The following is a 27184-nucleotide window of genomic DNA, read 5'->3' as shown; positions in this document are numbered from 1 at the left end:
GTTTGTAGGGAGCAGATGCGATTGTCATCACCATTTTCCACTTACTGAACACCTACTATGTTAGTAACTTGATATGAGTTATCTCATGTGAGACCCACAAAAATACTTAATAGAATGTTATTGGCCCATTTCACTGATGGTGAAACTGAGGCCTAGAAGTTTTAAGAGATTTGCCAAAGGCCACATTGCTAATAAGCAGGAACTTCTGAACCTAAAGCCTGTCTTTTGAAAGAACTTTGTGCCGTGGTGAAAAAAACTTCAAAAAAGTTCTGAAGAAGGTGCATTTTTAGCACCTTTTCAACGCCCTCTTTTCAAGCCAAAGGGAATGCCTTGGTGCCCTATACCACTTTTCCCAAACTGCCAAGGGTCTCAACAGCTTCAAGAGTATCTTTCTTAGTGGTATTTGCATTTGAATATGAGTCTTCTAGAAAACAAGACAATGAAAGATCCAAAGAAATCACTTCGAAAGGTTGAATTTCAGACCATGCTAGCAAGCAAAGAGGGAAAATCTTTGTATGTTGGCAGCCTTCCCCAAGGCTTCTATGGTGACTCCAGGTAGATGCTCCTACTCTGAAAATGTTAACAACCCTGGCTTTCAGCAATGTCAAGTTCATAACACAGGAACTCTCAAAAACAGGCTACAGCTTAAGCTGTTTGATTCATCAAAACCAGAACAACAAGAAAAATTCTTTAAGCCATTGGTAGGAGTGCATAGTTATTTTGAGAGCAGGGGCAAAGTGAATTTATCCAGATCAAGACTAGAAAGAGGAGCGCCTGGGTGGCCCAGTTGGTTAAGCGTCTGACTTCAGCTCAGGTGGTGATCTCACAGTTCGTGGGTTCGAGCCCCACATCGGGCTTTGTGCTGGCAGCTCAGAGTCTGCAGCTTGCTTGCTTCAGATTCTGTGTCTCCCTCTCTCTGCCCCTCCCCTGCTCGGGCTCTGTCTCTCTGTCTCTGTCTCTCTCAAAAATAAATAAACAATAAAAAAAAAAAAGAGTAGAAAGATACAGATCCCTGACTTTGTTATGATAAACAAGGTACTTGTTTTCTAGCAAATAAAAATGTGTTCTTTGGATACTCTTCTTCCTCAAGTCCCTAGGACTGGCCTTCAGTCTGCTGTTGCAAATCTAAAACATTCCAGTTGGCAGAAAAAGAGACTGTTTTCTTGGTGGACAACTGTGAGTTGAGTTTGGACAATGATTGTTCTGCTTCCAGAAAGTCCCTGGGGGAGTGGGGGCAGAGAGAGGAAGGGGGACTTGTAACTCAGCCAGGTGTTAGACACCTCCTCTGGGGTCCTCCTCTGCTAGTCCCCAGAATCCCAGGCCTGGAACAGACCCCACTGATTTTTTTCCAAAGTTTGAGCTTTATTAGAGAGTAACAGTCAAGGGATTTTTCAGCGCACATTTCTTCAGCTCTGGAATTCTGGATCTAAGCTCCTGGTGTAAATGAACTTGCATATACCAACCCCTAAGACACGGTGCGACTATAAAGCACGGAGTTGTTTTTCTTTCCATGCCTTTTCTCATTTCCAGGAAGCGAGGCTGAATAAGAGGAGTATTTGAGATGTTATTTGGTTTAGAAGCGGGTTTGTAGAAAAGAATGTCACCCTAAGGGTTTTCTGTGATAGGTAAATTTTTCTCCTCTGCTAAATGAATAATTAATGTTGTTTTATTATAGAGCTGACCCTTCATTTAGACAATTTATATGCATGAATGCCAACCCCTTCTTTCTCGCAGAGCAAATGGATTCTTTTAACCTACTAAGAGGACGGGCCTAAAATAAGTAAACATTTGGGTGGTCTCTTGATATTCACGGAGCACATTTGAAATTAACTAATTTGCCCTCTATGAGAAACAGACTTTAATGCTGTTCAAAGAGCTGGCGCTTTGAAATTAAGTAGCACAAGTTGTCTTTGTATATCCTCTGACTTGCTTAGGTTGTTGTTTTAATGGCAGCATTTACTAATGAAGAGAAGGAAGTTGCCAGAGCTAGGGACAGAAGGCTAGGGTGGGCCTCTTCTAGAAAGTGAATTTCAACCAGCAGGAATGAAGAGGAAAATTAACCATGTATGTGACTGCAGTCTTAGAACATGGTTATTCTCTCTCTTCCCCCTACATTCTTGTTTCCCCATCTCTGGCACAGGGGGCCGCCTCTAAGCTGCATCTGGGGCTCCTTGGCCAGCTAGCTTCAAGTTGGATTCGGCTAGAGAGTGATACCAACAAGGAAGTCAGGGGGCAGGAGAGAAAGAAGTCGGGGTATGTCTTCCCTCCTCCCTTAGTGTTCTGTTATTTCCACCCTGGCAGTGACTAAGGCTGCCACTTATCTCTTCAGCCCAAAGGACAGTTGTCTTAGTCAGCTTGGTCTAACAAATTACCATAGACTGGATGGCCTAAACATCCTAAGTAAGAAATTTATTTTCCCACAGCTCTGGAGGTTGGGAAATCCAAGATCAAGGCACTGGCAGATCTGGCGTGTGGTGAGGGAATACTTCCTGGTTTGCAGACGGACCTCTTTTCTTTGCATCCTCCTAGGGCAGAGAGTGGAGAGAGAAATCAGTTCTCCTGTCTCCTCTTAGAAAGGCAGCAATCCCATGGGGCGCCTGGGTGACTCAGTCAGTTAAGTGTCCAACTTCGGCTGAGGTCATGATCTAGCGGTTTGTGAGTTTGAGCCCGCGTTGGGCACTGTGCTGACAGCTCAGATTCTGTGTCTCCCTCTCTCTCTGCCCTTCCCGCACTCATGCTCTGTCTCTCCTTCAAAAATAAACATTAAAAAAATTTTTTTAGAAAGGCAGCAATCCCACTCATGAAAGCTCCACCCTTGTGACCTAATTACCTCCTAAAGTCCCCACCTCCTAATACCATTGTCGAGAGTTAGGGTTTTAACGTATGCATTTGGGGGCATACAGCATTCAGGCCATAAAAAAACAGTCATAACTACTTAGTTTTGCTAGTCTTTTAGTGCCTTGCCACCTCTTGTTTCTCTGCATCCACACCACCCATCGTGAGCACCTTCTCATTACAACCAACCTCAGGGTTGGGGGTGCATCCTTTTTATTGCCAGGATCCTGATAAACCACACAACTGGCTTTTCCTTAATAAGTTTAAGAAATACTAAGAGTTAGCCTTCTTAGGGTGACCCCAGAGTTAGTTCAGTAGTGATCACAATGGGAGCTAATGCTTACTGGCTTTCCATGCCCTCATGTATTCTACTAAGCACTGTTCACAAAGATACCTAGGAAGTGAGGACTGACCGTCCCTGAAAGTTACTCAAGGTAATACGCTGCAGGGGGGCAGAAACCACTTATAGGGCACTTACAGCTAAAGCCTATTTAAGTCCAAAGGAAATGATTGTTTAAATAATAATATTAAATATCAATTGTATAAATACTGAATATTAATAAAAATATATTAAATAATCCCTTAAGGGCATTGGATAAATGTGAACAAGGGGTCTCTTTTAGCAAAAACTCCTTTTTGCTTAATCCTTGCGACAAACATCTTCACCGTTAATTGTCATGAGATCAAAAGACTTAATATCTATCTTTGCTTCTCTCCTAACTTCCCTTTGAGGAATCCACAGGCACCCATAACCATCTCACCATCTCACCATCTGCCACAGGCAGGGCAACAGAACCCGGGTTAGACTCCTTTGGGGCTGAGGAGGAAGAATTTCCATTCTCCCAGAGAGATTGTCTGGGCTACTTTGGGTTCCCACTTTCTTAAGATTGGTTCTTTGTTGCCAACACACTTGCTTATGAGCTTTCCTTCTCTGGGCTTCTCTCTATTCTGGAATATAAATTTCTGCAAATCTACGTATTCAGCTACGAGGAAAAGAAAATGAAATAAGTAAGGACGGGGTTGGGGCACGGGGTGGAGGGAGATCGGTGTGATATGTCATATGTGACGTCTTTGTTCTTTCTTCTTTTCCTTCACCAAAAATAATTGTCCAAATTGCAAGTTCTAATAAGTTTTGGGTTGTTTGGGCATTGTTCGGGTAGTGCTATTGGTGGTGGTAGGGGCATGTGGATATTTGTGTATTTGTACCTTTCCTCTGACACTCTTGATTTCTCAAAGGCAACTAAAATTAGGTATAATGGTTTTTCCTATGAGTCTTCAGGGAAACTATTGTCTACCATAGATGCCATGTTTTCCCATCCGGGGTATGCATACTCCTAATGATACGCTGAGCTCACCAAGAACAGGTAAAGTCAAGTTCAAAGTCAAGTATCTTTACTCAAGAATGTGAGATGAAATTATGATCGAATTAAAATGAAATATATTATGGATGAGGCAGCAGTATTCCCATGAATTTTCAAAATCAGATGAGAGGTATTAGATGTTGCTTTCTCAGTAACTCTAAGGAATGTTCCTGGACTGCCAGGGGTGATAATAATTCTAGCTAACATTTATTGAGTCCTAACTCTGTGTCACAATTCATCTAATCTGATCATCACACCGGTCCTATGATCTACTTGTTATTATTTCCATTTCACAGATGAGTAAACCAAGGCTCAGAGAAATTAGATCACTTGCCTAAGGACACACTAGTAAGTGGTAGAGTGCTGATTTAATGATAAATTGCCTCCCTGCTTATGCATTTTTTAATTTTTATTTTTAATTATGGAGTTCTGTGTACTCATTAATTAAAAAATAAAACCACGCAATATTACACAAAATAAAAAAGGGGGAAAGTTTCAATCTTCCTCAGCTTTTTCTCTTCTATTTTGCTTCTACTTCCTTCTTGTGTATTATCCTGGCAGTGACCGCTATGGACCTTGACAAAGATCCTCAAAGCGTAGACTCTAATCTCTCTGCTGTGCTACTGTATTGTTGGAAAAGCTAAGAAGCACTTACATAAATTTTGCCAAGAGAACAATCTGCCCCATATTTAATTTAGACCCTATTTAAATCAAATTCTCACTAGGTGCATCTGTTCAATCCCTTTGTTACAGTTCTCTAGAAGTTAGAAATATAATACTCCAAAATATATAATGGGCATATGTTAAGGATTTCTCTAATTCAGTAACCAAGAGACACAGCAGGAAGACAAAACTGGTTCAAAAGGAGGATGTAAGAGACTGATACATATTTATTCAGTTAAACAATGCTGGAACAAAATAACTAATGTATATACAAAACTGATTAATTTCCTTCAGGGTAATAAAACCAGAACTTGTGGAGTTATCTTCTGGGCAAAAATTATTTGCATCTCTAAGAAACAAAAACTCTTCGCAACTTATCAGTTTTCTACCAGTTGACATCTAACTTTATGGTCTAGGCTCTAATTAATAGTAAATTTTAACACAAATTTACCTTTCCTTAGAACAGCTACCCAATAGAACTTTCTGCAATGATGGAAATGTTCTTTATCTGCACAGTTCAGTATGCAGCCACTAGCCTCTTGTAGCCATTGAACTCTTGAAATGTGGTTAGAATAACTGAAGAACCGGCTTTTAAATTTTATTGAGTTATTTATTGAAGTATAGTTGACATACAATATTAGATTAGTTTAAGATGCACCATATATTGATTAGACAGTTCTCTACATCACTCAGTGTTTACGGTAAATGTAGTCACTGTCTGTCATCATACAACATTATTACAATATTATTGACTCTATTCCTTATGCTGTACTTTTCAACTCTGTGACTTATTTATTTTATATTTGGAAGTTTTTACATCTTTATTCTCTTATCTATTTTGCCCACAGACACACCTACCTCCCTTTTGGCAACCACCAGTTTGTTCTCTGTATTTACGACTGTTTGGCTTTTTTGTTTCCTTGTTCATTTGTGTTGTGTTTTAGATTCTACATATAAGTGAAATCGTACAGTATTTGTCTTTCTTTAACTTATTTCACTTAGCATAATACCCTCTAGTTCCATCTGTGTTGTTGCAAATGGTAAGATCTCATTCCTACCATTGTGTGTGTGTGTGTGTGTGTGTGTGTGTGTGTGTGTGTGTGTGTGATTCATATACATATCTTCTTTATCCATTCATCTGTTAACGGACACTTCCATCAATATATGGGTGCTTCCATATCATGGCTGTTGTAAGTAATGCTGCACTAAACATAAGGGTGCATATAACTTTTCAAATTCGTGATTCTATTTTCTTTGGGCAGATACCCAGCAGGGGAATTACTAGATCATATAGTATTTCTATTTTTAATTTTTGGTAGAAACGCCATGCTGTTTTTCACAATGGTTGCACTCGTATACATTCCCACCAACAGTGCACGAGGGTTCCTTTTCCTCCACATCTTTGCCAACATTTGTTGTTTCTTTTCTTTTTGATGCTAGCCATTCTGACAGGCATGAGGTGATAGCTCATTGTGGTTTTTATTCGCATATCTCTGATGATTGGTGATGTTGAGCATCCATTCATGGCCAACAGACGTTGGCCATCTGTATGTCTTCTTTGAAAAATGTCTATTGAGGTCCTCTGACCAATTTTTAATCAGGGTTTTATTTTTTGTTGTTTGTTTGTTTTTTTTTTTTTTTGGTGTTGAATTGTAGAAGTTCTTTATATATTTTGGATATTAACCCCTTATTACAATATCATTTGCAAATAACTTCTCCCATTCAGTAGGTTGCCTTTTATTTTGTTGACGGTTTCCTTCATTGTACAAAAGCTTTTTATTTAATTTTAATTCGGATTTAACTTAAAGGGCCCATGTGTGGCTCTCGGCAACTATATTAGCGCAGTTCTGGAGGGTCAAATGACCTTTAGGGGGCTAATTAGAACAGTTGGTATGACTTTGAAACGGCTCGTGGTATTCTTTTTGCCTTATTTCCAAATTTGGGAGTATTTTTCCTAACACTTTCGTTTCTCCTACCCTTCCCTCCATCAATCTTGTTTGACTTTTTTTGCTGTGAGGAACAGGAAGGGACTGGTCTGTTTCCAGACCGTTGCCCACTGGTGGCTCCCATCCAGCTCTCAGACTGATGGCCCCTTTGAGAACTGAGCACACAGTCCCTGGGCAATGCAGTCAGGACGGACGTACAGGCAGCTGTGGACTGAGAGAGCTGACGTGTTCTCCTGCAGAGCTGAGGAGTAAATGTCACGAGAAAAGCCCTTGAAAATGGTTCTCATCCCCTTTCTTCTTTGCACACAGCCCAGAATGAACTGTTCTCAAATGCCAAACTGTAGTACTCTTAATGGGTAAGAAAGGCTTCTGATAAAGAAATTCTAGTGTACCAAGGTGATTAGGTTTTAATTGGTTAGCAGTGAACCTCCCAAAGAGATCTCTCATAAAGGAAATAGACCGGTGTGACCTTTAAAAAAAAAGAAAGGAAATACGTGGTCTTTATGATAAAATGATGCAAGGAGGATTTGTATTGATTTGTTTCAGATAAGCTATTCATGAAATGATTGAGATTTTTAAAAAATGGGATACTCTAATGGTCCCTCGTGTACCTTGTTCAGAAGGGGACAGATACATTGTATCATAGAAAAATGCATTGCTGGGGTGCCTGGGTGGCTCTGTTAGTTAAGCATCCGACTTCAGCTCAGGTCATGATCTCACAGTTCATGGGTTTGAGCCCCGCGTCAGGCTCTGTTCTGACAGCTCAGAGCCTGGAGCCTGTTTCAGATTCCGTGTCTCCCTCTCTCTCTCTGCCCCTCCCTGTTCATACTCTGTCTCTGTCTCAAAAATAAATAAACATTAAAAAGAAAAAGGAAAAGAAAAATGCATTGCTTACGCATTTCTGGCTGCATCTGCCCATTTTCAACTCTCTTACATTAAAAGCCCCTCACTGATAAATCCTAAGGACTTTCACAATCCATAGATGGAGTTAACACCTCCAAAGAATCAGAATCTAGGCAGTTATGTTACATTTGGCTTGCTTTGTACTGAAACTGGCCTGCCAATAGCTTGGAGTTCTGCCCTGGATTTGCCAGGAGCCTGTTTCTGAAAGGGGCGCAAGGCACAAGGATTCTGAATTTGGAATCACTTTGCCAGCCCTGGCAACTTGGGCGACCTGCTTTCTTTCATCTTCCCATCTTTCTTGTTCCCTCAAATAACTGAAGCCTTTATTGGAAGGTCAAATAAAGTTCACCCTAAATCATTACAGTCCAGAAGAAGAAAGTTAAAAAGGGAATTCTGAATGTTCTCAAAGAGTCTTGAAATTTTACTTTTGAGTTGTTTTTAAGCACCTTGTATTTAAAAAAAAAAAATTCCTATTGAAACATATATAACTTATATAAACCAGTATGAGCATTGATTTTTTAAGCTAACTGAAGACTGACGAAATGGGTTTATTGTCTCACTGCTGTTGTTCAAGAGCTTTCTGAAGTGTACGTTCACCTTCTTGCCTTGTTAATCACAGTAAACATGATGCATCATATGTTTCTTTTTGTCTCATATGCCACCCTATGCCTCTAACTCATCATTTTCCACATGAGTTCCCACTGTAATTTACCCTTGTGGAGAATGGCGATTGAGTTGAACATTCAGTAGTTTGCGTATCTCTCCTTGAACACATTGGAGGACTCTTGGGAAATCAACTTTGTATTAGAATCTCATTTTTCTTTTTGTGTCCAGAGTAGGTTGACCGAGTACTTACTGTGGGCTAGCCTCTGTGCTAAAATGCTTTAAGTGAGTGAATGGTCTCCTTAATGCTCCCAACAGTGAGTTAGTGCTTGTTTTCTCCTTAGTTAAAGATGGACAAACTGAGGCTCAGAAAAGTTAAGTGACTTCCTCGAGGTTATTCAAACGGTACATATCAAAACTGTAACTAAAACTAAGTGGTGTTCCCAGCTCACAACAGTCTTGACTTTCAATCCCAGCTCTGGATGCTATACAGTGAAATAGCTGTTTGGCCTCTCCATGCATCTGTATTCCTATTTGCAAAATGAGGATAACAATATCTCCCTTCCAAAGTTGGGATACTGAGACTTCTAAGAGATGCTGACTACATGTAATGTGTTATTATTCTTGAATGTTCATTAACTAGTGACTTCTCTAGTTGATTGGATTTTAATTAGTTGCTGTCATGCATGGATTATAGGTGGGAAATCTCACTACCCACCATAGGGAACAACTTGGTATAAGACCTCCTGCCTTTGGACTTGACCCATTGTGGCCAAGTTTAATTTAATTTAATTTAATTTATTTAATTTAATTTAATTTAATTTAATTCAGTTAAAGGTGGTCTGACTAATGCAATGGACAACTCAGAGTTCAGAGCCTATAGTAGTGGCCTCAGTCTTGACATTCTTACTTGTTTTATTACAAAGTATGCATACGTTCAGTAATCTAAATAATTTTCCCGTTAGTCTTTGAGATTGTTGCTATCTTGTTTGTTTTTGGTTTTTTTTTTTTAATCTATTAAGGTGGGCTAGATAGAACAACTGATATAACTTTGAAGGAGCAAATAGTAAAGTTTTTGCCTTATGTCACTTTTGGGTAATTTTTCTGAACATATTACCTCTCCTACATTATTACTTCTTTTCTAACTTTAGAGATGGTCCTCTTAATTTTAAATGGGACGTTTTATAATTTGAGATTCTCTTTGTAACACAGAACAAAAAAAGAACAAAATGAACTTAGTACTGATCAATTCTGTATTGACCTTGTGTTCTTTGGAAACTAATGTGCATGCAAGCAGAGAGATGGCATTAAGAAATAACCTTGGGGGCGCCTGGGTGGCGCAGTCGTTAAGCGTCCGACTTCAGCCAGGTCACGATCTCGCGGTCCGTGAGTTCGAGCCCCGCGTCAGGCTCTGGGCTGATGGCTCAGAGCCTGGAGCCTGTTTCCGATTCTGTGTCTCCCTCTCTCTCTGCCCCTCCCCCGTTCATGCTCTGTCTCTCTCTGTCCCAAAAATAAATAAAAAACGTTGAAAAAAAAATTAAAAAAAAAAAAGAAATAACCTTGGCTCCTACAGCAGGGCCGTGGCCTTGTGGCCTTGCTAGGGTGACTCGTATTTTGAGGGGCATTAAAATTCAACATTTCAAGGAAATGGTTCACATAGTATTGCTAATTAACTTTAAGGGTTTTCTATATAAAACAAAAGAAAACACCTTTCCTAGTTCCAACAATGGCTTCTTTAACGAAAACTGCAGAGAAAGTGATTAACTCACTTAGAGCTGAACTTCCAGGCAGCTTTACTGAATATTCATGATGTTTAATTTTTAAATCTCTCTCAAATGGAATTCCATAGAGACATCATACTTCATCGTCTACGAAGCAAATCGGTCAAACACAGCCACAGACATTAGTAGAGAATACGATCCTCACCACAGCTTTCCCCCGTAAGCCAGTTTTGAAGAAAGGACGATAAAGTCTGCCCTATCAGAAAACTTACAATTGGCTAGAGGACGCTGAAAGTTGCTACCTATTTGTGAAAGCAAAAAACAGGAATGCCTAACTGGTTGGGTTGAAGGAAATCATGGCAAGCCAAATCACATTCTTTACCTTGGCCTTCTCTTTGGCTCTTTCGCTGCGTTTCTTTAAAGTACTTTTTAGCAAGGGAAACAAGAAGCTTAACAAAGCCACAGTGCTGGCTACACTCTGAGGGCAAGAATCAAAACTATTTGGTTCTCATTTTCAAACACCTGACCCCAGCGTCTGGGACATGCCGGCAATAAACAGAGAGGAGTAATGCTTAAACAGAAAACAAAAATACAAAACCCAGAAACGTTTAGCTTGGACTCCATTTCAGGGGGAGGTTCAATCAAATATATGGTCAAAAAGTATTTCTCCAGTAAATCCTACTTGTCACCATTATAAACTTGGTATTAAAAAACCCTGCCTGCGTGTTTAGGACACCGTCATAGAGCCAAGTGAAGATAAACAAAACTGCCCATCTGTTTGCATTTAAAGAGATATTCAGCTTTCCATATTAACTATGTAGGTCTGTTTAGAATGTAATTATCACATACTTCTCCAGGCAAAGAAATCCAGAAGAGAAAATTTATGCCCGTTAACATGCCAACACAATGTGTAAAGAAGGTGAACCATTGGAAATTTGATTAACTTGACATTGTTTTCTTTTCAGAGGGGAAAACTATCTTGGTTGTTCTTGGTGACTCTAAAAGCAAGATCTGCGAATCATGTTTCTTACTGATGATGCCTCAGACAATTGGGGAGAACATGGGTCTTATGGTAGAACTTTCCTTTTCATTTGACTGACACGGAAGGACTGCATTGACTTGGAGGCTATTTTAGTTAAAGGATGTACCCCAGACATCTCCTTGGCCCATAAGATGCCTACCACTGGTGGGCCTTAAGGGTTTCTTTCAATGTTTCTCCTCCTCTCAGCTCTGTGTACCCATCAGAACTCTGTGTACCGTGGAGAAAGAATATAAATAAATCATGTAATAAAATGACCTTTCCCAAATTATCTTTGGGTGAGAAGATGTTTTTTACAGCTGTCTCTTTTCTCTAACTACAGATGCCGGCGCCAGCGCAACTTTTACAAGCCCTAGTAGGAGTTTGACATCGAGTTGAGTTCAGTTTTGGGGAAGCTAAGTTCAGCATGATTCCTTTTCACATTTTTTGCCAACTGAAAATACATACTGCCAATGAACCAGGGCCTTGGAGCTGGCTTCTGGAGAGACGAAAGTTGTTCTGGGAGAAAGACCTTGAGAAAAGATACTGAGAAGGATTATTTCTTTATTTCTTGTATCTTTTTATTTGCTTGTCAAGATAGTGGATCGTGTTGTCCTGGGAATTGTCGACTGGAGTGACATAAATAAGGATACGGCCTGAGAAGCGGCATGCGAGTCTTCCTTTTCTGCTGTGCTTTCGCTCAGAAATGAGACAGTTCTGTGTTCACTAGGAGAGAAGATATAGCTACTTGGGGGTTCATTTTCTACAGGTAGCTGTGTTTTGTGGACTATCTGACAGACCACACTGTCATTGCAGCCTAATCCACATGTCAAACAACATTTCCAGTCTGTTTCCAGGATATGGCATATCCGTGTTGATTACCAGAAAGGTCAGAATTCATAGAAACACATTAATACCAAAAGGGATTGGTTAGGTTGTAAAGGATGACAGAGGGTTTCTAGAGAGCACTTTTTTTTTTAAGACTATGAATTTCCTAATTCAGTTTCACAGGGCTGTTGTATGACATAGGGAACACAACAAGAAATAGATGTTTCTTTGAAAGCTATAGGTTCGTCTCTCTTAAAGCAGCTCTGGAATATTCCCATTCCTTTGCACTCCTGGTCACATTAAGATCTTTTGGAAAAGGGTGGGAAATAAAACCATGGTTAAAAAAATAGAGGAGGATGGGGTGCCTGGGTAGCTCAGTCGGTTAAGCGTCTGACTTCGGCTCAGGTCACTATCTCACAGTTTGTGAGTTCAAGCCCCGCGTCAGGCTCTGTGCTGATAGCTCAGAGCCTGGAGCCTGCTTCAGATTCTGCGTCTCCCCCTCTCTCTGTCCCTCCCATGCTCATGCTCTGTCTCTCTCTATCTCTCAATAATAAACGTTAAAAAAAATTTTTAAAAAATAAAAAAATAAAATAAAAAAATAGAGGAGGAAAGAATATGGAATGGGAAAAAGTAACTTGCACAAATGGTGTCAGGACAACTGGACAGCTATGTGCAAAAGAATGAAGCGGACCGCTCTCTTACACCATAGACAAAAATATTAAAGGAGGCTCTTTGAGTGGAAAGGAGAGACTTGAAGTGACAGTATAAAGATAGGAAACACAAAACAGTAAAAAAGAATATTTCTCTAAAAAATCAGTCAAGGAACTCAAAAGGATGTAAAATAGACACTATATATCTAAAATGTGAGGAGAACAGGAGTAAAGAATGGGTTCAAACTGAAATGACCATCAACTTAATATACACTGCTATATGCAGAAGAGGTTATATACAAACCCAATGGTAACCACAAATCGAAAACCACTAATCGATATGCAAAGAATAAAGAGAAATAAATCCAAATATATCTCTAAAGAAAACCAGAAAATCATGAAAGATAAGAAAGGATCATAGAAAATCTTCAGAAAAAAAACACACAAAATAAGTAATAAATTGACAATAAATACAGGTCTATCAATAATTACTTTAAGCGTAAATAGACTAAATCCTCCAATCAAAACACATAGGTGACAGAATGGATAAAAAAACAAGGCCCCTCTGTGTGCTGCCTACAAGAGACTCATTGAAAGTGAGGGAATGAAGAAATATCTATCATGCAAGTGAATGTCAAAAGAAACCCAGAGTAGCAATATTTTTAACAGCAAAAGAGACTTTGAAATAAAGACAGTAACAAGAGACAAAGAAGGACACTATATGATAATAAAGGCGACAATCCAACAAGAAGATATAACAATAAATTATTTTTGCATCCAACTTGGGAGCACCCAAATATGCAAAACGGTTAATAACCAACATAAAGGAAGTAATCATTAATAATATGATAATAGGGGATTTAAACACCCCATTTACATCAATGGACATATTATCTAAATGGAAAATCAACAAGGAAACAGTGGCTTTGAATGACACAGTGGACCAGGTGGATTTAACAGATACATTCAGGACATTCCATCCTATAACAGCAGAATACACATTCTTTTCAAGTGTACATGGAACATTCTCCAGAACAGATTATGTATCAGGCCACAAAACAAGCATCAACAAATTCAAACAGAACAAAGTCATACCATGCATCTTTTTTGACCACAATGCTATGAAACTTGAAGTCAACCACAATAAAAAATCTGGAAAGACCACAAATACATGGAGGTTAAATAACATGCTACTAAACAATGAACGGGTCAACCAAGAAATAAAAGAAGAAATTTAAAAAGTACATGGAAACAAATGAAGATGAAAACACAACAGTTCAAAAACTTTGGGATGCAGCAAAAGGGGCTAAGAGGAAAGTTTTTAGCAATATAGGCCTACCTCAACAAGGAAGAAAAATCTCAAATAAACAACCTAACCTTAGACCTAAAGGAGCTAGAAAAAGCAGGAGACCTTTTGCTGCTAAAACCAGCAGAAGGAAGGAAGTAATAAAGATTAGAGCAGAAATAAATGATATAGAACCTAACACACACACACGTACACACACACACACACACACACATACACAAAATAAAAAATAAACAAAAAGCAACAAAAAACAATAGAAGAGATCAATGAAACCAGGAACTGGTTCTTTGGAAAAAAAATCAATAAAATTGATAAACCTCTAGCCAGGCTTATTAAGAAAAAAAGAGAAAGGACCCAAATAAATAAAATTACAAACGAGAGGAGAAATAGCAACAAAACCCACAGAAATACAAACAATTTTAATAGAATATTTTGAAAAACTATATGCCAACAAATTGGACAACCTAGAAGAAATGTATAAATTCCTAGAAACACACAACTTACCAAAACTGAAACCGAAAATAGAAAATTTGAACAGACCAATTCCCAGCAAAGAAATTGAATCAATTATCAAAAAACTTTCAACATCCAAAAGTCCAGGACCAGATGGCTTCACAGGCAAATTCTACCAAACATTTAAAGAAGACTTAGTACCTCTTTCCTCAAACTATTCCAAGGAGTAAAAAAGAGGGGCACCTCGGTGGCTTAGCTGGTTGAGTGTCTGATTTTGGCTCAGGTCATGATCTTGGGGTTAGTTTGAGCCCCGCATCAGGATGTCTCCTGTCAGTGTGGAGCCTGCTTCAGATCCTGTCTCCCACTCTCTCTTCCCCTCCCCTGCTTGTGTGTGCATGCACTGTCTCTCAAAAATAAACATTAAAAAAAAAAGGAAAAGAGAAAGGAAACCTTCCAAATTCATTTTATGAGGCCAGCATTACCTTAATACCAAAGCCAGATAAGGACACCACAAAAAAAGAGAACTATAGGGATGCCTGGGTGGCTCAGTCAGTTAAGCATCTGATTTCAGCTCAGGTCATGATCTCACAGTTTGTGAGTTTGAGCTCCACATCATGCTCTGTGCTGACAGCTCAGAGCCCGGAGCCCACTTCAGATTCTGTGTCTCCCTCTCTCTTTGCCCCTCCCCTTCTCATGCTCTGTCTCTCTCTGTCTCTCTCTCTCTCTCTCTCAAGTAAAAATTAAAAAAAATTTTTTAAGAATTACAGGCCAATATCGGGGCGCCTGGGTGGCTAAATTGGGTAAGCATCTGACTTCGGCTTAGGTCATGATCTCACAGCTCATGGGTTTGAGCCCTACCTCAGACTCTGTGCTGACAGCTCAGAGCCTGGAGCCTGCCTCGGATTCTGTGTTTCCCTCTCTCTGCCTCTCCACTGCTTGCACTCTGTCTCTCTCTCTAAAATAAATAAACATTAAAATTTTAAAAAAAGAACAAAAAATCCTCAACATAATACAAACTTAATCCAACGATATGTTAAAAAAAAGTCACCCACCATGATCAAATGGGATTTATTCCTGACTTGCAAGGGTGGTTCAAAATTCACAAGTCAATCAACCTGATGCGTCATGTCAATAAGAGAAAGGATAAGAACCATGTGATCATTTCAATAGATGTAGGAAAAGTGTTTGACGAAATATAACATCCGTTCATGATAAAATCGCTCAACAAAGTAGATTTAGAGGGAACATACCTCACCATAATAAAGGCCATATATGAAAAACACACAGCTGGGGCACTGATGAAAACTGATGATGACACAAAGAAATGGGGACATTCCACGCTCATGGATTGGAAGAACAAATATTGTTAAAATGGTTACAATACCCGAAGCAACCTACATATTTAATGCGATCCCTATCAAAATACCAACAGCACCTTTCACAGAGCTAGAACACACAATCCTAAACTTTGTATGGAACCACAAAAGACCTCAAATAGCCAAAGCAGTCTTGGAAAAGAAAAGCAAAGCTGGAAGCATGACAATTCTGGACTTCAAGTTATAATACAAAGCTGTAGTAATCAAAACAGTATTGTACTGGCACAAAAACAGATATGTGGATCAATGGAATAGAACAGAAAATCCAGACATGAATTCAAAATTATATGGTCAATTAATATTTGGTAAAGCAGAAAATAATATCCAATGGGTAAAAGACGGTGTCGTCAACAAATGGTGTTGGGAAAACTGGACAGATACTGCAAAAGAATAAAGTGGACCACTCTCTTACACCATACACAAAAATAAATTCAGAATGTATTAAAGACCTAAGTGTAGACCTGAAACCATAAAAACTAGAGGAGAGTGTATACTCAGTAACTTCTCTGACGTCAGCCATAGCAACTTTTTTTCTAGCTTTGGAACTATAGCAAATTAAAAACCTTCTGCACAGTGAAGGAAACAACAAAACTAAAAAGCAACCTATAAAATGGGAGAAAGTATTTGCAAATGACATATCCAACAAAGGGTTTTAATGCAAAATATGTAAAGAACTTATAAAACCCAACACCCAAAATGCAAACAATCCAGTTTAAAAGTGGGCAGAAGACGTAAACAGACATTTCTCCGAGGGAAGACATACAGATGGCCAACGGACTCATGGAAAGATTCTAAACATCACTCATCATCAGGGAAATGAAAATCAAAACCACAATGGGATATCACCTTATACTGGTCAGAATGGCTAAAACCAAAACACAAGAAACAACAGGTGTTGGCAAGAATATGGAGAAAAAGGAACCCTCATGCACTGTTAGTGGGGTTGCAAACTGGTGCAGCCATTGTGGAAAACAGTATGGATGTTCCTCAAAAACTTAAAATCCTATGATCCAGCAATTGCACTAGGAAGCATTTACCCCCTAATACAAAAACACTAATTCAAAGGGATACCTGCACCCCTATGTTTATTGTGTCATTATTTACAATAGCCAAACTACAGGAGACCAAATGTCAATCAATTGATGAATGGATAAAGATGTGTCATATATTTACAACGGAATATTATTCAGCCACAAAAAGAATGAAATCTTGCCATTTGCAACAACATGGATGGAGCTAGACAGTACCAGGCTAAATGAAATAAGTCAGTCAGTGAAAGACAAATAACATGATCTCACTCATATGTGGAATTTAAGAAACAAAACAAGTGAGCAAAGGAGAGGGGGAGAGAGAAACAAAGAGACAAACCAAGAAACAGACTCCTGACCCTAGAGAACAATCTGATGCTTGGGGCGGGGTGGGGGAGCGATGAGCAAAATTAGGTGATGGGGATTAAGGAAAGTGCTTGTTGTGATGAGCACCAGGTGATTAAAATAAAAACTTAAAAAAAATAATAAATCAGTGACAGCTATTTCTTGTGTCTTGACATAGGTAAAGATTTTATTTAGTAAAAATGGTCGCCTCATTAAAGGAGACTGATGTGCTGGTTAAGCTCCAGGTTGAACTCTAAATTTGCCAAAATTCAATGATTTTTTAACTACAAAAATGGGAATTTCATGTGGCTCACTGTAGTAGGCAAGATTGTGATTTTGGCTAAGTATGTCTTCAGAGGCTTCCAAGTCCAGAGGACTTGAACCTTGGCCCCTATGTTGAATCTGTAAAGACTCAGCGGTGGAGGCTCTTCCCCTTGTATTGTGGTGATGTGCAGTTCACACAAAGGTCGCAATTATAGATTCAGCTCAACACTCTACTGAGTGTTTGGATTGCAACAGGAGAATCAAAACCTTCACCCAAAGATGTACAACTCCAACAGCTATACTTTAAACACATTATTGTGTAAATGCAGATGGCATTTTATGGGCTAATGTATTATTGAAGCTGGAATCAACCTTAAGTATTATTTTATACAAAGTCTTCATTTGAAACACAAGAAGTATGAAATCTAGACACACCAGAAGCCTCAGGACCAGACCCTCACATGGTGGCTGATAGGGCAAGGTTTCCTGTGACACCATTCTGCCAATGTTCAAGACCTTTCCTCTTTCCTCCTTCAACTCACAGACTTTGCGTCTACCCAACAGAGAGAGTAGGAGGAAGGAAGAAGAGAGAGAAAGTGGAGCCTATCTTTTCTTACATGGTAATGAATACTTTACATTTCTAGGTAGTGAACAAAACCCTTGCTATAAGCTTCCCCACAAATGCCAAATCTCTCAGAAACATTAGAAAACATGCTTAAAGTGAATCTGAACATAGTTGTACTCCAAAGCCAGAAAGGAATTCTCAGTGGGTCAGACACTGTGGGGAATCCCCGGAAGGTAGAAATTGGGTAAAATCAGAATGGAGTAAAACCAAAGCCCTCTAGGTGCCTCGGAAGCCCTCTTCCAAGTTCCGAATACTGTCTCCTCCCTGCCAAATCTGCATCCCAGCCCCTCCCTCCCTGAAGCTTTCTTGACCTCAGAATACTCTTTACTGTCTTGTCCTGCATCAAGCTGTTCTTAGCCTTTTTTCTCATCGTTCTTCTACGGTAGCTTTTGAAGACATTTTGTCCCTAATCACACCCACCATAGAAGTTTCATGCCACACATCTACCATATATCTGCTTATGTGCTGTATGTACATCTGTGCTTTCTACATAAAAAGAATAAGAACTATTTGCCCCCGAAGAATGAATCGTTGGCCCCTTGGGGGTGGCATTTCCCCCTTGAGAATGTATGTTTAACACCCTTGGAATCATACAGCTTCTTATAAAATGCTCTGAAGCCCGCTCGCTGACTCCTCTCAAGCCACACAGTGGACATGACCAATATGTGCGTCTCTCTGGGCTGTCAACTCTGAGAACAGAATTGATTCTCTTTAAGAGTTAGGAGAAAGATTGCGGGGGCAGTGGTGAGGGACAAGCATTGAAACATGGTTTAGATACTTCTACTCCTTGTTTTATTTCTCTTTCTAATATTATCAGGGCATGCTTGGCAGAGATGACAATATCTAGATATTCCACAGAACATAGATATTAGCACAGAAGAAATTCACTGTGCTGGGCAGCCTCTAAGATGACCTTTTTGCTATCCATACCCTTGTGCACCCCCTCCTCCTTGAGTGTGGGATAGCAGTGAAATGGCTTTTTCTTCTAGACAGATATTGGAGGTAGGACTAAGTGCTTTACCAAACCAGAAATGAATACCAACACTTCACATCAGAGTTGGTTTTCACGTGTGATTGGTACGAGATGAGTAATAAATTTGATGGAACATAATGTGACTGGTTCAAGTAGAAACTTGGTTGTCCTTTTTTAGTTGTTTTTTTTTTTTAAGTTTGACTCCATCAATTATAAAGACTTCATGAATTCCACCCCCAACAATTCAAAATTTAATTATTTGAATAGAGTCTGAAGAGTTCCTTATCTTTGTGAGATTATATATAAATAGAGAGGCAGATAGGTTATACAGTATATACTATAATTTGGTATTAGTATTTGTATTCGTATATATTAATATATACTTAAGATTAGATAGTATACAGATTACATATATAGTATAGATTTGATAGATGTGTGTGTGTGTGTGTATATATATATATATATATATATATATATATATATAGTACACATCATACAATTTATATGTAGTACAGTGTGAAAAGATTGCAAGGGGAATGTTTATCAGCTTACGAGAATTCTTTTTTTCCCAAGACCGTAGTAGCACCTTGACCTACAAGTAACTGGAAAACTATACTCCATTTCCTTAGACCTCATTTGTTCATCAAAATAGACTTAAATAGACTTCCACAGGGTTCCATAAAACCACAGGGTTTTATATTTTCCACACTCCAGCTTCATTGATTCATTTATCCATCAGATATCAAAAGATATTAAGACTTTCTTTCTTTAACTCATACTTTTAATTAAGACATTTTATTAATTCAGAATTGTCTCTCCCTTCAGTTACTCTCAAGTAGTGAGTTCCTTCTTTGAGACAGTATCTTTCTTATCCTGGGCCTGGTGGTATTCTGGATGGATTAATTTGTTAAGAACCTACTTCCTTTTTTAAAATGGCCAGTCAGAATTTTTCTCTGATGAATAAGGAGCCAGAAAAAAAAAATGTAAAAGATTTTGGCGATTGGCATCTTGAAAAGAAAATATTTTACATCACAAAAGTGTGAAAGAAGTCTCATTCATAATCTGATTTAATGAACTCATAAGTCCAAAGGAGTCAGACCATAAAAGATGATACCTACTATGTCCCATGTGGTCCAGATGCAGTGAGTAGGTTAAGTGTTGTGGAGGAGTACTAGTTATGGATGTGATTTATAACACTGAGAATGAGTATGTTCTTCACCATTCACCTGCAGCTACAGTATGGCCGGGGACAAAAGCTTTAAAATTCTGCACTCCTGAATGTGAAATCTGGCTATACCTCTTACTTAAAAGTTAGCAAACCTTCTCAACCTGTCTTCCCATCTTCAAAATGGAAATAAATAATACCCTTTTCACATTGTTTTTGTTAAGTTTAAATGAGGTTAATGAGGTAATGCTTAGCCTGGGGCCCGATTGTAAATGCATGACGAATGGCTAGGTTATTATGTGAATGGGTGAACCTGATCTCTGTTTCTGATAGAGAGATGACCTACCAGGTATCAATTATTGAAACATAAATTGAAGAAATGAACTACTCTATGTTTGCTCCTCTCTTCGATGCATTAGTTTTACATATTATGGAATTTCCTCTCTTATGGGTCAAAAATGGTCAAATATTGGTTCATATTGTCCAATCTAATGACAGTTTTAGATTTAGAAAGTTACACTCAGCTTAATCCTATAAACCACAGGAAAAAAATCTCAAGGATAAAAATAAGTCTCCTCTGTGAGCCCATTAAAGCACTTGTATTTGGTTTTTTCAAGGCAAGAATAAGCACAAACTTCAAATAATTCATTTAATTATCTTTCCATCCTACTAACATGGTAGTCTAAACCTGATACACTGATAGGGCCAATTGTCTGAATGTGCCTATTTAGACATTTGAGTTGAAACTTCAATTAATTTACTGGCAGCTGTCCATTGATGTGTTTTAATCATCTTCACTGTGATTGATCTAAATATTTGATTCAGTTTTTATAGAGACCTTTAAAAATCTTCCTCATTAATTGCCTCACTGTCCGATACATTTTCAAAGATATCATGACAAAATTCAGGCTATAGATAATGAAAGATGGTTTTCTATGTTTGGTTGGAGTTTTGTTTGTTTTTAGAGAGAGAGGATAAAGAGAGAGTGTGTGAGCAGGGGGGAGGGGCAGAAGGAGAGAGAGAGAGAGAGAGAGAGAGAGAGAGAGAGAGAGAGAATCTTAAGCAGGCTCTACGCTCAGTGTAGAGTCCGACTCGGGGCTCAATCCCATGACCCTGAGATCATGACCTGAGCTGAAATCCAGAGTCAGATGCTCAACCAACTGAGCCACCAGGCGCCCCATTTTGTTTTTTGTTTTCAAGTCCCCAGACTTTGTTGTCTAAATAAATCACTCATATCTGTCATTGTCAGCAGCCTTGGAGGTACCTCCACATGGAAGCCCAAGTTCATGGATGGAACTCTGGAGCAGCAAGCAGAAAGTTGAATTTCCAGGATCCCAGATCCCATATCAGCTAATCTGGATATCTCTCAGTTAAGGGGGGGAATTAGTGGATTACCTTCCTAAAGACCATTTAATGTGCTTTTATTACCTACCAATGCTTTACCTTTAACACTCACAAAAACCTTATGGAAATGTGTTCTGTTTTTTAAATATTTTACCAATGAGGGAAATTGAGCTGAAAGAATTGAAAGCAACTTACCCAAGTTCCCACATAGCCTATAAAGCCTAGGCTGGGTCTAGGACAGTTGTCTCAACCATGGATGATTTTATTTCCCCTTCAAGGGGACATTTGACACTCTCAGGAGACCTTCTTGGTTGCTGCAACTAGGGGAGGGTGCTACTGGTGACCAATGGGTAGTGGCTGCAAACATAATGTACAAGAGAGCCCTTCCCCACAGCATTTAGCTGGCCCCAAATGTCACTATTGCCAAAGTTGAGAAACTCTGGCCTATAGGCCAGACTATAGTCTCCAGAGCCATCCAACAGAACTTTCTACAGTGGTGGAAATGTACGACTAAATACTTGAAATGTGGCTGGTGTGACGGAGGCACTGAGTGTTCATTTATTTTTAAATAATTTAAATTTAAACAGCCACATATATCTGGTGGCTATTCTAGTGAACCACATAGGTCTTACTTCCTATACAATTGCTTCTTCACCTGTCCAATGTCATACAATAATTAGGGTGGTTATAAGAATTAAGTGAGATTAGTGAGTGTGAATTAGGATATTAGCTGCTCTTGGAACGCCTGGGTGGCTCAGTTGGTTAAGCATCCGACTTTGGCTCAGGTCATGATCTCGCAGTTTGAGAGAGAGAGACAGAGCATGAGCGGGGGAGGGCCAGAGAGTGAGACAGAGACACGGAATCTGAAACAGGCTCCAGGCTCTGAGCTGTCAGCACAGAGCCTGATGCAGGGCTCGAACTCACTGAATCCCTGTGTCACCTCTTGCAACTGCCATAGGTGTTGGGTCTCAAATATTAGAGACTCCTTTACCAGATCAGTGAATACCTAACTTTTAATAACTATATTAAGGGGTAATTATTAGTAGAATTCCCCATCGCAACACCACCCCCAAGGCCAAATTTCCTTAAATGTCAATCCCCCAGTATTGATAAATATGGTTTGATCTTGGAAAGGAAAATCCCTGAAGCTTTTTGGAAGCATATCTTCTAGCCTGAATACTCAGCACTCTCTTGTCGTTTGAAGGTGCCCGTGGAAGGCAGGAAGAATGGCCCACCAGGGTGAGGACTCAGGGGTTTGGTGAACACACTAGGGACCGACACTTTGAGACTGTTAGCTAGAGCTGGGCTCAGATTTCTATGCAGCTGGGGAATAAAGTCATCCCTTAAATGTCAGGTTTTACACTTGCCTATTAAGAATCTGTGTGCATGAACTTGATACTGGAATAAGGACCAGTTAGTTTCTTCGTCCATCAACATTCTTTTAGCTGAATTCCCTTTGGAACAGGGTCTGAACTCAAAGGAAAGGAGGTTGGGACTAAAGAACAGAATAAAAATAAACAGGATCATAGCCTTTCTTTTCTTCTCTCACTTTGGCTCTCTGATTAAGTAATATCATGTCTCCAGAGGGGCCTAATTCAACCAGCATACATACAGATTTCCCACCTTACTCTTGTCTTATTTTTATATCTTATCACCGTATTAATTTCCCTCAAGGCACTTTTGAGAATTAGCAATTATATACTGCTATAGTTCCGTACTTAGTTTCTCTGCGTCTCCTTCCCTAGACTGCGAGCTCTAGGAGGCAAGAAATCATCTCTGTCTTGCTTGCCCATAGGATCTTCATAATCCTGCATCATGTCTGGCACATAATGGGTATTCAATATGTATTGTTCGATATATATCGAGTGGGTACATGAAACAAAATTGAGTTTAAATACCATAGATTACTCTTCCAATATGTATAAGTTGTAAAAAAGTAGTCAAAGGTATTTTTTCATATTCCTGGGAATGAATACTGCCAGTGTGTAACACTTTTCCTGGATCTGAGAGAACTTCAATTCAGAAGCATTTTCCAAAGTATATTTGTCCTGTTTCTTTGATTTCAGGATTCAGGCCCAAGGCCTCTGGGGATGAGGCTTCCAGGGAGAGAATTGTGTGAACATTTACATGAGAAATGTAAATAGCAGGCCCACAGTCCACACAGCCATTGCTTCTTCAGGGGTCCACTTCTGACAAGGGCAACAGAGAGCACAGAAGTCGCCAACCATGATGTTGCCCCCAGAGAGTCCCTATTTGAGTCCCCTTAGATGTATAGTTGCTGAGACTTTCTTCCCTCCCACAAACATTAACAGTGAGCCTTCCATGCACGTTGGGCCAAGAATTGGGGCTGAGTTATGAACAAGAATACCAAGGTGATACGGCTTAGGCTTAATGCTTTTAAACCCTATGAAGTTGAGTTCACTTTCTCATATATATGGCCACTTCCTGGTGACCTTGGACAAGTTAAACATCCTCCCTAAGGCTGTGATCCCCTATCTGTAACTGGCATAATCAGAGCACATATTTCATACCATTGTGATGAACTTTGTTATTTTTTTAATGTCTAATTATTTGAATTTTTTTAATGTTTATTTATTTTTGAGAGAGAGAGAATGTGAGTTGGGGAGGGGCAGAGAGAGAAGCAGACACAAGAATCCAAAGCAGGCTCCAGGCTCCGAGCTGTCAGCAGCGGAGTCCAGTGCAGAGCTTGAACTCACAGACCGTGAGATCATGACCCGAGCTGAAGTTGGACGCTTAACTAACTAAGCCACCCAGGTGCCCTATGTTTGTTTGTTTATTTATTTATTTATGTATTTATTTATTTATTTATTTATTTATTTATTTTTGAGAGAGAGAGAGACAGACAGGGCTTGAGTTGGGGAGGGGCAGAGAGAGAGGGAGACATAGAATCCCAAGCAGGCTCCAGGCTCCAAGCTGCCAGCAACAGGGCCTGACATGGGGCTCAAACCCCCAGGCCGTGAAATCATGATCTGAGCCAAAGTTGGACACTCAACCAATTAAGCCACCCAGGTGCCCCGTACTATGATGAACTTTAGATGAGATATCCTTGCTAAAGCATTTAGCACAGTGCCTGGCACGTTAGAAAGCACTCAGTAAATGTTAACCATAAGGTGATTTTAAAACTTGGCTCCAAATTCTTTGACACGCCTCAGGTTATGTTTCCTCTTGAATCTGGATGTGCTTGTAACTGCTTTCATTCATAGAATATAGTAGGGTAACACTTGGTGTCATTCCAAAGCTAGGTCAGAAAGTATCAGCCTCCACCTTACTCCCTGGGACTGTGACTCACCTTAGAAGAAGCCCCACTTTCCTAAGGTCACCATGCTGAGGAGGGCACATGGCGATGCTCTGGCCAATAGTCCCATTTAAGTCCGGCCTTCCAATCACCCCCACCAAGATGGTAGACCATTCTTCTCAGAAGAACTTCCAGCCCCAGGTGAAGGCCTTGGACACCAGAAAGCAGACTTGGGGCATCTGGGTGACTCAGTCAGTTAAGCCTCCGACTTCAGTTCAGGTCACGATCTTGTAGTTCATGGGTTCGAGCCTCACATCATGCTCCGGGCTGACAGCTCAGATCCGGAGCCTGCTTCGGGTTCTGTGTCTCCCTCTAGCTGCCCCTCCCCCGCTTGCGTGCGCGCGCGCGCTCTCTCTCTCTCTCTCTTTCAAAAATAAACATTAATTTTTTTTTGATTTAGAAAGCAGACTCAAGCCATCCCGCTTATGTCCTCTCAAAATTCCTGAACCATAGACTCCCAACAGCACAGTAGAGGGGTTGTTTTCTCAAGCACCTAAGCTTCAGGATAATTTCAGGACAACACAGCAATAGGTTATGAAACACCACAACTGTCATTCATGTCAGTTACTAAAAACGATTGTGACAATTATTAACATTAATCTCAAATAGTGATCATTAGAAATTATTTTCCATGATCAAACAGACTTCTCATTCTTGCCACCTTGTATCCACTCACCCTTCTTCTGGGAAAAACACCCTGGGAGAAGCCTGGAACCCCTATATCTTTTCTCTGGGGCTTGGCTCCTTCTGTGTCCTCCCCCGGGAGCACCCTCCTCCCTCCCTCCAATCTTTTTGTGGCTCACTCTTGCTCATCCTTTCAAATTTCTGCTCAGGTCCAGAGAGCCCGCTCCCCATACTGGGTCAGGCCTCCTCTATAATCCTGCGAAGACCGCCGAGTCTCTCTTTGTGCCTTACACACTGCACTTGCTACGTGACGTCATAAATTTCCATGAGCTCCTTGAGGGACAACACTGCCTTATTCAACTTCATTTCCCCAAGCCCTGCCGTTTGCACAGGAAAGACAGTAACTGGTCAAAGTTTAACCACCGCCACTGGAGCCAGACTTGCTGAGTTTGAAGCCTGGTCCTGGCAGCTTCCAGCGGTGTGGTCTTCCCTGAGCGCCTTAAAATGCTTGTGTCTCATGTACCCGGGGCTTCATGGATCCTACCTCACTCATAAATTTCCTTGCAATTTAAAGATGAAAAGATTTAAGGCAATAGATCAGTCCTGGATATAGTGTAAGCCTTCAATTAATGGCTATGTATTGATTGCAAACTATTACTTATTGGTTTGTGACCATATAGCAGGGCAGGAAGCCCTGCTATCTCATTTTTCTGGCTTGGGTTGTGATTTTCCCCTCCCCGTCTGCTTTATTTTTGTTTGCTGGTTTGTTCATTTGGTTAGCCTGGGATCTACCAGTCATTCCCCAACAGGGCCATGTACCCTCGGCTCATCTTGGGGAGCGGGTTGCAAAAACTCAGGTAGTCCTTTGGCGATTCTGCAGTCATGAGTGAAACCAGGAAAGCTGCAGCTTTAACAAGGTTACTAGGCAACCGAGTCCACGAAGGTGGCCCGTGTCCCCGGCCAGCATTTAGGAACACTGACCTAGGATTTGTACCCAGTGTCAATTTTCCTGTTTTACCTTCTAACTGCATTTCTCAAGAGGGTCGCTGGTACATACCATTTTCCCTTCAGGCAGCAATGTGCAGTCTATTTCAAACAAGCATCCACAGGCCATTTCAATCTCTTTACAAAATGCCCTCTCCTCACCTCATTTTGTCCCCCTCGTTGGCAGTTAGCATCTGCCCCCATCCTTGTTCACCAAAGGCCTCGAATGTAGTCAAAGGATGAGCAGCTGACGGCTTCTTGTAGGGGAGTGGAATTGCAAATATGGGTGATAAATAAAGCTGTTCTCTAAAAGGGCCACTCTCTTTGCCACATTTGTGCTTTCTGTACCGGCGGTGCCGCCGGGGGCGGTTGGGGGGGGGGGGGGTACTGAGGCTTATTCATAAGGGAATGAATAAATGGTCCAAGAATCGCTCCAGAGAGTCAGAAGCTAATCCTCTTTGTCAAGTGGAGAGTGCGTTTCCCTATTTCATGTTTGCTTATGAATGTCACAGCATGAATTCCTAAAACACCATTCCCGGAGGGAGAAGACCTATAATTCTATATTATGTTCTATCACCTTATCTCAGGATAAATTTCAGATGGAAAGGGGATAGCAGAAAACCAATCCTTAGAACACACCTGTGAGGCCCTTTGAATAGTGCTTTGTGAATGAATTGCCCTTTATCTCTCTCCCCAGTGATAGCATCACAGCTTAACTGGCACTCACACAGCTGTTCACAGCTGCACACAAGATGCTAGCCAGAGCAGAATGTCAACCATTTGTCCTCGTGTGGCGCAGCTTAATTTATTTCCTTTGAGGATGGAGTCTGATATTGTGTTCTAGCGAGAATCT

The 27184-nt window shown here is 40.2% G+C and overlaps 1 protein-coding gene and 1 long non-coding RNA gene across 26 annotated transcripts in view; one reads left to right on the top strand and one right to left on the bottom strand.

The window, feature by feature from the left end:
- LOC102899165 overlaps positions 1–27184 on the bottom strand; it is a 337155-nt gene that overhangs the window by 123780 nt on the left and 186191 nt on the right. Inside the window, exon 3 of one of the 15 annotated variants that reach the window (XM_019823992.3) lies at positions 2380–2525. The exons of the other annotated variants lie outside the window; for them this stretch is intronic. Within the exon in view, the coding sequence (XP_019679551.2) occupies positions 2410–2525 (116 nt within the window). The 3' untranslated portion in view covers positions 2380–2409. Of the gene's footprint in view, positions 1–2379; positions 2526–27184 lie in introns of those variants that run through there. 15 annotated transcript variants of the gene reach the window in all.
- Positions 1–27184, top strand: part of LOC111559434 — a 464969-nt gene that overhangs the window by 260013 nt on the left and 177772 nt on the right. The window contains exon 8 of one of the 11 annotated variants that reach the window (XR_006593865.1): positions 10998–12329. The exons of the other annotated variants lie outside the window; for them this stretch is intronic. This is a non-coding gene — a long non-coding RNA (uncharacterized LOC111559434). Of the gene's footprint in view, positions 1–10997; positions 12330–27184 lie in introns of those variants that run through there. 11 annotated transcript variants of the gene reach the window in all.

Source organism: Felis catus, chromosome A2 (genome assembly GCF_018350175.1).
Source record: "Felis catus isolate Fca126 chromosome A2, F.catus_Fca126_mat1.0, whole genome shotgun sequence".
Classification (NCBI taxonomy): Eukaryota; Metazoa; Chordata; class Mammalia; order Carnivora; family Felidae; genus Felis; species Felis catus.
The sequence above is the reverse complement of the archived record's forward strand: the minus strand, read 5'-3'. Positions and strand labels throughout refer to the sequence as shown.